We start from the raw sequence: 13,622 nt of genomic DNA, 5'->3' as shown, positions 1-13,622 counted from the left end.
TTCACAAAACCCCCCTAACCTCACTGAAACTTTTGCCATTTTTGAATATGTGTTGAGAAATATGTTGGTACTTTATAACTTTGCTTGTAAAAAAGTGTGCCATTTGTAAATCCCACTTTATGTCCCACAGTTTAACATGAAAACTAAATCATACAGAAACCTACCGGTATTTGTATCTGCATATGAATGGTATAATTTTATGCACACAAATTATTCAGTCACTTGTAGAGAAGGGTTGTTGAACTAGACCACATTATGTCAAGAGCGAATTCTGTATGTGATTGTGTATGAACAATAACATGTTTGCATAGTTTAAGGATCTGAAAGAAAACGGAATTCAGGTTTTGTCATTTCCATATATGGTATCGATCTGAATGCCAAGGGAGTTCAATTCACAGCACATTGCTTGCGTGAATGCCCTAGAGAGAGAGAAAGAGAGAGAGAGAGAGAGATGAATGTAGTTGTTCGGTTGGTTGCTGCCTCCTACCAGGTATGGCCGTGGTATCAACCTACCCACCCACTGATATCGGAAGGCAATGAATGCAATGTGATTGCTACAAGCAGCTACTAAGCTAACTAGCTTTCAATTTCAAACATCCACCGTCCAAGCTGGAAGCTTCTTTTTTTTCTCTTTCCTTGTGTCCCACTTGAATCGTCGTCTTTATCTTTTCTTCTTTTCTTTATCTCTTTGTTGATCCTTCTGTTTTCTGATTCTGAAATGTCACTTTTGTTTACAGGCTTCCCTGTCTTTATAAATAACCCCATCTTTCTGAACCCTTAAAGGTATTACAAAGTTTTGGTAAAAATATTTAATTCATCTGAAACTCTTTGATGTTATAACAAGATGCTATAGGAATATCTTTAACCAATCTCCCCCGCTGAAATACTTTTTTTTTTTTGTAGTGAATTAAACAGTAATTAATAAATCAATTATTAGTTCCAAGCTGCCTGTATTTAAACCAGCTCATGTTGTTTTATACTAGCGCCATCTACTGTTGTAAATGGTTCATGGTATAATCGATATTGAAAATGGGCTTTCGCCCCGCTCGGCGCTGACCCCGCTCCACAGCGGGAAAGCCACTGCATTCGCATGGCTAAGGTCCACGGTCTCTTTTAGAGCTCAATGGTTCCAGCATCTGTGTGCGTTTGTGTGAGAGCAAGTACCATTCAGGATTGTATCGCACAAATCAATGGAGTTATAGTATCCTTGCAGAGTGAGTAACCTATGGTTTGACGTACCCGTAAACCCTCCTCCGCAACCGTCTCAATCTAGTCTCAGCTTCGACTGATCAGTCATTTTGATATACATTTATAACAAACAGTTTCAATATGCTACGGGATACATGAAGTCTTATCATTTTTTCCAATTATTATGTCCGTGAAATGCATTCAGAAAAGAATATCAAAAAGAAAGCAATTTGAAAATGAATGACCACACAATCGTTCAAATAAACATGAAAGAAATACAATAAATATGTCTATCCATATACCGCTCTCTCTCCCTCTCTCTCTCTCTCTCTCTTTCCTACAGAAGTTCGTTGTAATGTTCATCATACCCTTGGAAGTTTCGAAAATAATCATTTTCACCACATAGACTCTCTCTCTCCGAAATATAGACCCAGGCTCTCTCTGTCACTCTCACTCTCACTTGTTCCCTCTTTCCCTTCCTCTCGCACCCTCTCGATCTCCCTCTCTTCGCCTGGACCTCTGCACTGAATGTTTGACTTGTTTTATGATCATTATTTTCTTTCATTCTCATCTACATTATAACCCCATCAAAAAACTATGATCCTATCACGTTGAATGAAAACTTCTATCGTCTTTGTGATTATTATTATCTTTGTCATATCTTTATATCATCCTCATTTACATACACCCCAACAATTAATGGTCCTATCGCGTGAATGAGAACTTCTATCGTTTTTACGATTATTATTATCCCTGCCAAACATATATTATCATACTCATTTACATGAACCACAACCAAAAAATATGGTCCTATTACGCGAATGAGAACTTCTATAGAAGTTGTCTTCGTGATTATTATTATTGTTGTCATAAACTCCAACCAAACACTACTATCCTATCGAGTGAATGAGAACTTCTCTTGCTTTTGTGATAATTATTATCTTTGTCATATATTTATATCACCCCCATTTGAATAACCCCGATAAAAGAAATATGGTCCTATCACGCGAATGAGAACTTCTATAGTCTTTGTGATTATTATTATTGTTGTCATAACCCAACCAAAAACTACTGTCCTATCACGTGAATGAGAACTTCTCTCGTTTTTGTGATAATTATTATCTTTGTCATATTTATATCACCCTCATTTGAATAACCCCGACAAAAGAAATATGGTCCTATCACGCGAATGAGAACTTCTATCTTTTTTGTGATTATTATTATCCTTGTCATAAACTCCAACCAAAAAATACTGTCCTATCACGTGAATGAGAACTTCTCTCGCTTTTGTGATAATAATTATCTTTGTCATATATTTATATCATCTCATTATTTTGAATAACCCCGACAAAAGAAATATGGTCCTATCACGCGAATGAGAACTCTTATCGTCTTTGTGATTATTATTATTGTTGTCATAAACTCCAACCAAAAAATACTGTCCTATCACGTAAATGAGAACTTCTCTCGCTTTTGTGATAATAATTATCTTTGTCATATATTTATATCATCTCATTATTTTGAATAACCCCGACAAAAGAAATATGGTCCTATCACGCGAATGAGAACTCTTATCGTCTTTGTGATTATTATTATTCTTGTCATAAAATCCAACCAAAAACTACTGTCCTATCACATGAATGAGAACTTCTCTCGCATTTGTGATAATTAGTATCTTTGTCATGTATTTATATCACCCTCATTTACATAACCCCGACAAAAGAAATATGGTCCTATCACGCGAATGAGAACTTCTATAGTCTTTGTGATTATTATTATTGTTGTCATAACCCAACCAAAAACTACTGTCCTATCACGTGAATGAGAATTTCTCTCGATTTTGTGATAATAATCTTTGTCATATTTATATCACCCTCATTTGAATAACCCCGACAAAAGAAATATGGTCCTATCAAGCGAATGAGAACTCTTATCGTCTTTGTGATTATTATTATTCTTGTCATAAAATCCAACCAAAAACTACTGTCCTATCACATGAATGAGAACTTCTCTCGCATTTGTGATAATTAGTATCTTTGTCATGTATTTATATCACCCTCATTTACATAACCCCAACAAAAGAAATATGGTCCTATCAAGCGAATGAGAACTTCTGTCGTCTTTGTGATTATTATTATTGTTTTCATATATTTATATCACCCTCATTTACATAAGAAAATAAAAAATAACAAAAGAAATATGGTCCTAACACGCGAATGAGGACTTTTATCGTTTTTGTGATTATTATTATTGGTGTCATATATTTATATCACCCTCATTTACATAACCCCGACAAAAGAAATATGATCCTATCACGTGAATGAAAACTTATATCGTCTTTGTGATTATTATTTTTTTTGTCATATATTTATATCATCCTCATTTACATACACCCCAACAATGGTCCTATCGCGTGAATGAGAACTTCTATCGTTTTTACGATTATTATTATCTCTGCCAAACATATATTATCATACTCATTTAAATGAACCACAACCAAAAAATATGGTCCTATTACGCGAATGAGAACTTCTATAGAAGTTGTCTTCGTGATTATTATTATTGTTGTCATAAACTCCAACCAAACACTACTATCCTATCGAGTGAATGAGAACTTCTCTTGCTTTTGTGATAATTATTATCTTTGACATATACTTATATCACCCCCATTTGAATAACCCCGACAAAAGAAATATGGTCCTATCACGCGAATGAGAACTTCTATAGTCTTTGTGATTATTATTATTGTTGTCATAACCCAACCAAAAACTACTGTCCTATCACGTGAATGAGAACTTCTCTCGTTTTTGTGATAATTATTATCTTTGTCATATATTTATATCATCTCATTATTTTGAATAACCCCGACAAAAGAAATATGGTCCTATCACGCGAATGAGAACTCTTATCGTCTTTGTGATTATTATTATTCTTGTCATAAAATCCAAACAAAAACTACTGTCCTATCACATGAATGAGAACTTCTCTCGCATTTGTGATAATTAGTATCTTTGTCATGTATTTATATCACCCTCATTTACATAACCCCGACAAAAGAAATATGGTCCTATCAAGCGAATGAGAACTTCTGTCGTCTTTGTGATTATTATTATTGTTTTCATATATTTATATCATCCTCATTTACATAAGAAAATAAAAAAATAACAAAAGAAATATGGTCCTAACACGCGAATGAGGACTTTTATCGTTTTTGTGATTATTATTATTGGTGTCATATATTTATATCACCCTCATTTACATAACCCCGACAAAAGAAATATGATCCTATCACGTGAATGAAAACTTATATCATCTTTGTGATTATTATTTTTTTTGTCATATATTTATATCATCCTCATTTACATACACCCCAACAATGGTCCTATCGCGTGAATGAGAACTTCTATCGTTTTTACGATTATTATTATCCCTGCCGAACATAATATTATCATACTCATTTACATGAACCACAACCAAAAAATATGGTCCTATTACGCGAATGAGAACTTCTATAGAAGTTGTCTTCGTGATTATTATTATTGTTGTCATAAACTCCAACCAAACACTACTATCCTATCGAGTGAATGAGAACTTCTCTTGCTTTTGTGATAATTATTATCTTTGACATATACTTATATCACCCCCATTTGAATAACCCCGACAAAAGAAATATGGTCCTATCACGCGAATGAGAACTTCTATAGTCTTTGTGATTATTATTATTGTTGTCATAACCCAACCAAAAACTACTGTCCTATCACGTGAATGAGAACTTCTCTCGTTTTTGTGATAATTATTATCTTTGTCATATATTTATATCATCTCATTATTTTGAATAACCCCGACAAAAGAAATATGGTCCTATCACGCGAATGAGAACTCTTATCGTCTTTGTGATTATTATTATTCTTGTCATAAAATCCAAACAAAAACTACTGTCCTATCACATGAATGAGAACTTCTCTCGCATTTGTGATAATTAGTATCTTTGTCATGTATTTATATCACCCTCATTTACATAACCCCGACAAAAGAAATATGGTCCTATCAAGCGAATGAGAACTTCTGTCGTCTTTGTGATTATTATTATTGTTTTCATATATTTATATCATCCTCATTTACATAAGAAAATAAAAAAATAACAAAAGAAATATGGTCCTAACACGCGAATGAGGACTTTTATCGTTTTTGTGATTATTATTATTGGTGTCATATATTTATATCACCCTCATTTACATAACCCCGACAAAAGAAATATGATCCTATCACGTGAATGAAAACTTATATCATCTTTGTGATTATTATTTTTTTTGTCATATATTTATATCATCCTCATTTACATACACCCCAACAATGGTCCTATCGCGTGAATGAGAACTTCTATCGTTTTTACGATTATTATTATCCCTGCCGAACATAATATTATCATACTCATTTACATGAACCACAACCAAAAAATATGGTCCTATTACGCGAATGAGAACTTCTATAGAAGTTGTCTTCGTGATTATTATTATTGTTGTCATAAACTCCAACCAAACACTACTATCCTATCGAGTGAATGAGAACTTCTCTTGCTTTTGTGATAATTATTATCTTTGACATATACTTATATCACCCCCATTTGAATAACCCCGACAAAAGAAATATGGTCCTATCACGCGAATGAGAACTTCTATAGTCTTTGTGATTATTATTATTGTTGTCATAACCCAACCAAAAACTACTGTCCTATCACGTGAATGAGAACTTCTCTCGTTTTTGTGATAATTATTATCTTTGTCATATATTTATATCATCTCATTATTTTGAATAACCCCGACAAAAGAAATATGGTCCTATCACGCGAATAAGAACTCTTATCGTCTTTGTGATTATTATTATTCTTGTCATAAAATCCAACCAAAAACTACTGTCCTATCACGTGAATGAGAATTTCTCTCGATTTTGTGATAATTATTATCTTTGTTATATATCTATATCACCCTCATTTGAATAACCCCGACAAAAGAAATATGGTCCTATCACGCGAAGGAGAACTTCTATTGTTTTTGTGATTATTATTATCCTTGTCAAAAACTCCAACCAAAAAATACTGTCCTACCACGTGAATGAGAACTTCTCTTGCTTTTGTAATAATTATTATCTTTGTCATAACCCTCATTTACATAACCCCGACAAAAGAAATATGGTCCTATCACGCGAATGAGAACTTATATCGTCTTTGTGATTATTATTATTGTTGTCATAACCCACCCAAAAACTACTGTCCTATCACGTGCATGAGAGCTTCTCTCGTTTTTGTGATAATTATTACCTTTGTCATATATTATTATATCTTCCTCATTTGAATAACCCCGACAAAAGAAATATGGTCCTATCACGCAAATGACAACTTCTATCGTTTTTGTGATAATTATTATCCTTGTCATAAACTCCAACCTAAAACTACTGTCCTATCACGTGAATGAGAACTTCTCTAGCATTTGTGATGATTATTATCTTTGTCACGTATTTATATCACCCTCATTTACATATTCCCGACAAAAGAAATATGGTCCTATCACGCGAATGAGAACTCTTATCGTCTTTGTGATTATTATTATTCTTGTCATAAAATCCAACCAAAAACTACTGTTCTATCACATGAATGAGAACTTCTCTCGCATTTGTGATATTTATTATCTTTGTCATGTATTTATATCACCCTCATTTACATAACCCCGACAAAAGAAATATGGTCCTATCAAGCGATGAGAACTTCTGTCGTCTTTGTGATTATTATTATTGTTTTCATATATTTATATCACCCTCATTTTCATAATCCTGACAAAAGGAATATGGTCCTATCACGCGAATGACAACTTCTATCGTCTATGTGATTATTATTATTCTTGTCATAAACTCCAACCAAAAACTACTGTCCTATCACATGAATGAGAACTTCTCTCGCATTTGTGATTATTATTATCTTTGTCATATATTTATATCACCCTCATTTACATAAGAAAATAAATAATAACAAAAGAAATATGGTCCTATCACGTGAATGAGGACTTTTATCGTTTTTGTGATTATTATTATTATTGTCATATATTTATATCACCCTCATTTTCATAATCCTGACAAAAGGAATATGGTCCTATCACGCGAATGACAACTTCTATCGTCTATGTGATTATTATTATTCTTGTCATAAACTCCAACCAAAATTTACTGTCCTATCACATGAATGAGAACTTCTCTCGCATTTGTGATAATTAGTATCTTTGTCATAAACTCCAACCAAAATCTACTGTCCTATCACGTGAATGAGAACTTCTCTTGCTTTTGTGATAATTATTATCTTTGTCATATACTTATATCACCCCCATTTGAATAACCCAGACAAAAGAAATATGGTCCTATCACGCGAATGAGAACTTCTATAGTCTTTGTGATTATTATTATTGTTGTCATAACCCAACCAAAAACTACTGTCCTATCACGTGAATGAGAACTTCTCTCGTTTTTGTGATAATTATTATCTTTGTCATATATTTATATTACCCTCATTTGAATAACCCCGACAAAAGAAATATGGTCCTATCACGCGAATGAGAACTTCTATCGTTTTTGTGATTATTATTATCCTTGTCATAAACTCAAACCAAAAAATACTGTCCTACCACGTGAATGAGAACTTCTCTCGCTTTTGTAATAATTATTATCTTTGTCATAACCCTCATTTACATAACTCCGACAAAAGAAATATGGTTCTATCACGCGAATGAGAACTTATATCGTCTGTGTGATTATTATTATTGTTGTCATAACCCACCCAAAAACTACTGTCCTATCACGTGAATGAGAGCTTCTCTCGTTTTTGTGATAATTATTAACTTTGTCATATATTTATATCTCCCTCATTTTGAATAACCCCGACAAAAGAAATATGGTCCTATCACGCAAATGACAACTTCTATCGTTTTTGTGATTATTATTATCCTTGTCATAAACTCCAACCAAAAAATACTGTCCTATCACATGAATGAGAACTTCTCTCGCATTTGTGATTATTATTATCTTTGTCATATATTTATATCACCCTCATTTACATAAGAAAAAATATAATCACAAAAGAAATATGGTCCTATCACGTGAATGAGGACTTTTATCGTTTTTGTGATTATTATTATTATTGTCATATATTTATATCACCCTCATTTTCATAATCCCGACAAAAGAAATATGGTCCTATCACGCGAATGACAACTTCTATCGTCTATGTGATTATTATTATTCTTGTCATGAACTCCAACCAAAAACTACTGTCCTATCACATGAATGAGAACTTCTCTCGCATTTGTGATAATTAGTATCTTTGTCATAAACTCCAACCAAAAACTACTGTCCTATCACGTGAATGAGAACTTCTCTCGCATTTGTGACAATTATTATCTTTGTCATATATTTATATCTTCTCATTATTTTGAATAACCCCGACAAAAGAAATATGGTCCTATCACACGAATGAGAGCTCTTATCGTCTTTGTGATTATTATTATTCTTGTCATAAAATCCAACCAAAAACTACTATCCTTTCACATGAATGAGAACTTCTCTCGCATTTGTGATAATTAGTATCTTTGTCATGTATTTATATCACCCTCATTTACATAACCCCGACAAAAGAAATATGGTCATATCACGCGAATGAGAACTTCTATCGTCTTTGTGATTATTATTATTGTTGTCATATATTTATATCACCCTCATTTACATAAGAAAATAAATAATAACAAAAGAAATATGGTCCTATCACGCGAATGAGGACTTTTATCGTTTTTGTGATTATTATTATTGTTGTCATATATTTATATCACCCTCATTTACATAAAACCCGACAAAAGAAATATTGTCCTACCACGCGAATGAGAACTTCTATCGTCTTTTGTGGTTATTATTATTCTTGTCATAAACTCCAACCAAAAACTACTGTCCTATCACATGAATGAGAACTTCTCTTGCTTTTGTGATAATTATTATCTTTGTCATAGTTATATTACCCTTATTTACATAACCCCGACAAAAGAAATATGGTCCTATCACGCGAATGACAACTTCTATCGTCTTTGTGACGTATTATTATTCTTGTCATAAACTCCAACAAAAAACTACTGTCCTATCACGTGAATGAGAACTTCTCTTGCTCTTGTTATAATTAATATCTTTGTCATAATTACATTACCCTCATTTACATAACCCCGACATAAGTCCTATCACGCGAATGAGAACTTCTATCGTCTTTATGATTATTATTATTCTTGTCATAAACTCCAACCAAAAACTACTGTCCTATTACGTGAATGAGAAGTTCTCTCGTTATTGTGATTACTATTATATTTGTCATATTTATATCATCCTCATCTACATAACCCTAAAAAAAAATATATGGTCCTATATCACTCGAATGAGAACTTCTAGAGAGAGAGAGACAAAGTTGGAGCGAAAGAAAGAGAGAGAGAGGTGTGTGGATAAAGAAAGAGAGACAGTCATCAGACAGACGGTCACAGACAGACAGAGAGAGAGACTAACAAGTGATATGGATATAGAAATATGTAGAAAGGGATAAACGAGGTGATGCGATGAGAGGGAGAGAGAGAGAGAGAGAGACAGAGACAGATTATATACAATATACATCAAAAGAGAAATAAATAGAGAAAGGGTAGAATGGTATGGGGTACTGAGAAATAAAGAGTGAGGGAAAGAAAATGGGAGAAATAAAGATAGCGAGAGAGAAGAGAGAGAGAGAGAGAGAGAGAAAGGAGAGAAGGGATAGAGAGGGATACAAAAGAGAGGGGGGAGATGAGAGGGATATAGAAGCGACAGAGAGAGAGAGAGAGAGAGAGAGGGTGAGAGAGAATATCAAGTGAGAGTGTTATCAATGCAGTTGGTGCATGGTTATGAGACGGAGGCGAAGAATATAATTCAATTATACGGAAAGAGAGAGGTTAGCCCAAACACGTGTAGCAATTACTGACCTCTACCAGAGGTCATTAGGCTAAATAAACAAGCGTAGGCCTACCGTACCCGTAAACTCACAAAGGGATTATCTCAAAATAAGAATGTGCAGTATATACACATAATCGACTGTTCGGGAAAACGTCGTCAACCTTATTATTGATTTATCTTCGTTTGTAAGATTAAACGTATCTTCTTTATTTTTAATAAAGAAATGCAAAACAAATAATGTTACGTTCTGTATATAAATGATTACCCAAACTGTCCCCGTACAACGACTTTGGGGAGTATTTTGAGATTATCCCTAAAAAAAATGTGCTCGGAAATTCTTCTGGCCAATCCGGCCCTACACACATAGACTAATACACGTACACGCGTAACATGTACTATACGTACACAGGGATCAATGCACAGGGATCAATGCCAGATCTTTGCAGTTCATCACGGCCAATTGACTTGACCAAAATACAGGCAATATGTGCGTTCGTTCACAGAGCTGGCGAACAACAATATTATCAAAGTCGAGCAATAACAAATGCATTTCAAAGTTGAAAACACAGAAACGATTAAGAGAGGGAAATGGAAAAATGAGTTGAAGAGAACAACACAGGATATTCCGGTCCGCGCAGGAAATTCATAGATAAACGTACGTAAGTACAGTAAAGATGGTGACGGTCCGATCGATTATAAAATTATATATTGCGATTACAGTGTACAGACAAGTATATTTTTCTTCAAATTTAGGAGACAGTATAAAAATCTTACACTAAGGCAACTCGACTTTAAAATAATTATCTTCATGATTATATATATTGTTTAAGTCTGGTAATATGATTGGGTGTCAAAACATGTTAATTATTACACTTTGACAATAGTGCTATGTATGTGTTATGCTGTTCAGATGACATATAAATTTTCGAACTGAGAGGGAGCTATACCAAATTTACCGGGAGTACCGGTAAATTTTTTTATTTTTTAAAATTTTAATAACTCCAAATCAAAAGCTTTTTAGAGCCCAATTTTTTTAGAGTTGGGTGTTCTAACACTATATTTCACAATAGTAATGCAAATTTTAAATTTCATGATCCAATCCTGATGAAATATTCCCAAAACTTTGTAATACCTTTAATCATCAAATCATCCCTCTCTGTCTGTCTCTCTCTCTCTCTTTTATTTATTTTTCTCTTTCCTTATTTCCTGTTCAACTTGACTTTCACTTTTCTTTCTTTATTTCTTTGTTGTTTCCTTTGATTTTCTCTTTCTAAAATTCTTTTGTTTGTTTCTCTCTGTCTCAATCTCTCTCTGTGTGCCATCTATCTCCAAATTCATCATCATCATCATCAAATCTCATCATTCTCTCTCTCTCTCTCTCTCTCTCTCAAGTTTTTTTTTGCACTCATCCTTTCTCTTTTTTCTCCTTTTTGCTTCTTTGTTATGATCTTTTCCCCTTTTGTATCGTCTTCATCTTCACTTCCCTCTTTCCTTCACTTTTTCTTTTACTCTGATAGATCGGATGTAGGCCTACCGGTAATTGGTTCAGAAGATAAATGTACCGGTATTTACATGTATATGTTAATCTTCATTTATGATGTTTATTTGCCCTGATTCAACATAAAAATATAATATTTGGAATACAGTTTTGTTTTATTGTACACAGTTTCAATTCAGCATACTTAAACTTTTAATAGCCTGATTTACCGTGACAAATATTCAAACATGAGTTCATGAAGCAATAAAGGTTTGAATCAACCCACCTTTGTACCATTTGTGCAAACAAACTCTCAAAACTACCTTTTGATACTCTTGACATAATGTGCCCCTGTATACAGGATCATTACTCAACTACATGTACATGTATCAAGCATATTGGTTTTCTTGAGATGTTGACAAAAAAACCCTTTCAATAGTTTATGGTAGTGCATGGACTATTACACTATTTATTATATTTTTGTAGGCCTAATTGACCTTTTTAGCTTTTATTGTATCCCCCCCCCCCCGGCAGTATGGCAGAGGATACTTTGGATTCACCAGTGTCTTGCCACTGGTGCCACCGCATCTACTGCCGCGTCATATTTTTGTGTGCGCTCTAACTGCCACATTCCTTGACAGATTTTAATGGATCGAGATTGCGATATTTCTAGGTAGATTTTATTCTTATCTTCTATTTAGGTTGATATAGTTCAAGAATTGAATGCTTATACTCATTCTTGTTGAATCTCTTTCCAAATATATTTTGTAAGTTAATTCCTTCTGTCTGTTTGCTCTCTCATCCTGTCCCTCCTCTCTCTCATCCTATCCCCTCTCTCTCTGTGTCTGTACTCCTTCTCTCTCTCTCTCTCTCTCTCCCTACTCTCTGTTTCGCTGGCTGTCTGTCTCTCTGTCGATCCCTCCCTCTCCTAATATGAGTCAATGTTAATGATTCTCCCCATTTGATATCATTGTTTTTTTATTTCTTTTTTCTTTATCTACCAGACGAGAGAAAGATGTGGTCCCTCCTGGTCCATCAAAATGTTGGAATCTCATATTGGATATAACTAAGAATCACCATAGGCAACACACAACATTAAGTCAAGTCTTCTCCTACAACATGGCCATGAAGTTTGGATTAATGCGAGATGAACTGGACAATGTGTATAGGAAGGTAAGGTTTCTCCATTAAATTCCTGGAAACGTGATAATCATGTAAAGCTTTAACAATAATAATAATAATAATATTGGATATTTATATAGCGCACATATCCACCATACATGGTGCTCAAGGTGCTCCAACTATTACCCCGGCTCTGCTAGGCAGCTGATTTTGGCGCTCACAGCATTCAAGGAATTCCTTCCTACCGTTACCCACCTGGGTGGAGAGTGGCAAATGTAGATTAATATCTTGCCAAAGGACATTAGTGCCCCGGCGGGACTCAAACCGCGGACCCTGTGATCCACAGTCCGACGACTTATCCACTAGACCACAACACCTCCATAATGTACCCACCTTACGGGCAGATGTACAGTATTTGCACATGACAAGAGAAATATTGAAGAAATCAAAGAAACCTCATTAACATTTCCGTGATCAAACCAAGAGCAGTGACTTTCAAAGAACTCGAAAGGAGTTGTTCATGAAAAGTCTCTATGACAGCTCCAATAATTAGCTGTCTGCCAGTGTCTGGACATATTGTGGGCCATTTCTTTTTATTGCAGAATTGGTATCTTGTGAAAACAATACAGACAATTTATGTCACATGAGAAATCCTCACTTTTCAAAGGTGTGTCCAACCCAGGAACAACAGATGCATTAAAAAATAATTGTCAATTTCATTATCAAAATCAAATCAAAATCATCAGTCGATATGAATGGATTACAAAATTGGTGTGTTATGAGACTACAGTATTAGGATCCATCAAATTGGGAATCAAATCAGCTGAGAAATTGGTGTAGA

General features: G+C 34.1%; 1 protein-coding gene across 2 annotated transcripts in view; it reads left to right on the top strand.

Moving 5' to 3' along the window:
* Window positions 1-13,622, top strand: part of LOC594484 (SLIT-ROBO Rho GTPase-activating protein 1) — an 81,892-nt gene that overhangs the window by 18,136 nt on the left and 50,134 nt on the right. For both annotated transcript variants that reach the window (XM_003724619.3, XM_011664051.2), the window contains exon 3: window positions 12,664-12,832. In XM_003724619.3, the coding sequence (XP_003724667.2) occupies window positions 12,664-12,832 (169 nt within the window). The remainder of the gene's footprint in view (window positions 1-12,663; window positions 12,833-13,622) is intronic.

Source organism: Strongylocentrotus purpuratus, unplaced genomic scaffold, assembly GCF_000002235.5.
Source record: "Strongylocentrotus purpuratus isolate Spur 01 unplaced genomic scaffold, Spur_5.0 spur5_scaffold_6, whole genome shotgun sequence".
NCBI lineage: Eukaryota > Metazoa > Echinodermata > Echinoidea > Camarodonta > Strongylocentrotidae > Strongylocentrotus > Strongylocentrotus purpuratus.
Note: the sequence above shows the minus strand (reverse complement) of the source record. Positions and strands in the feature narration are given on the sequence as shown.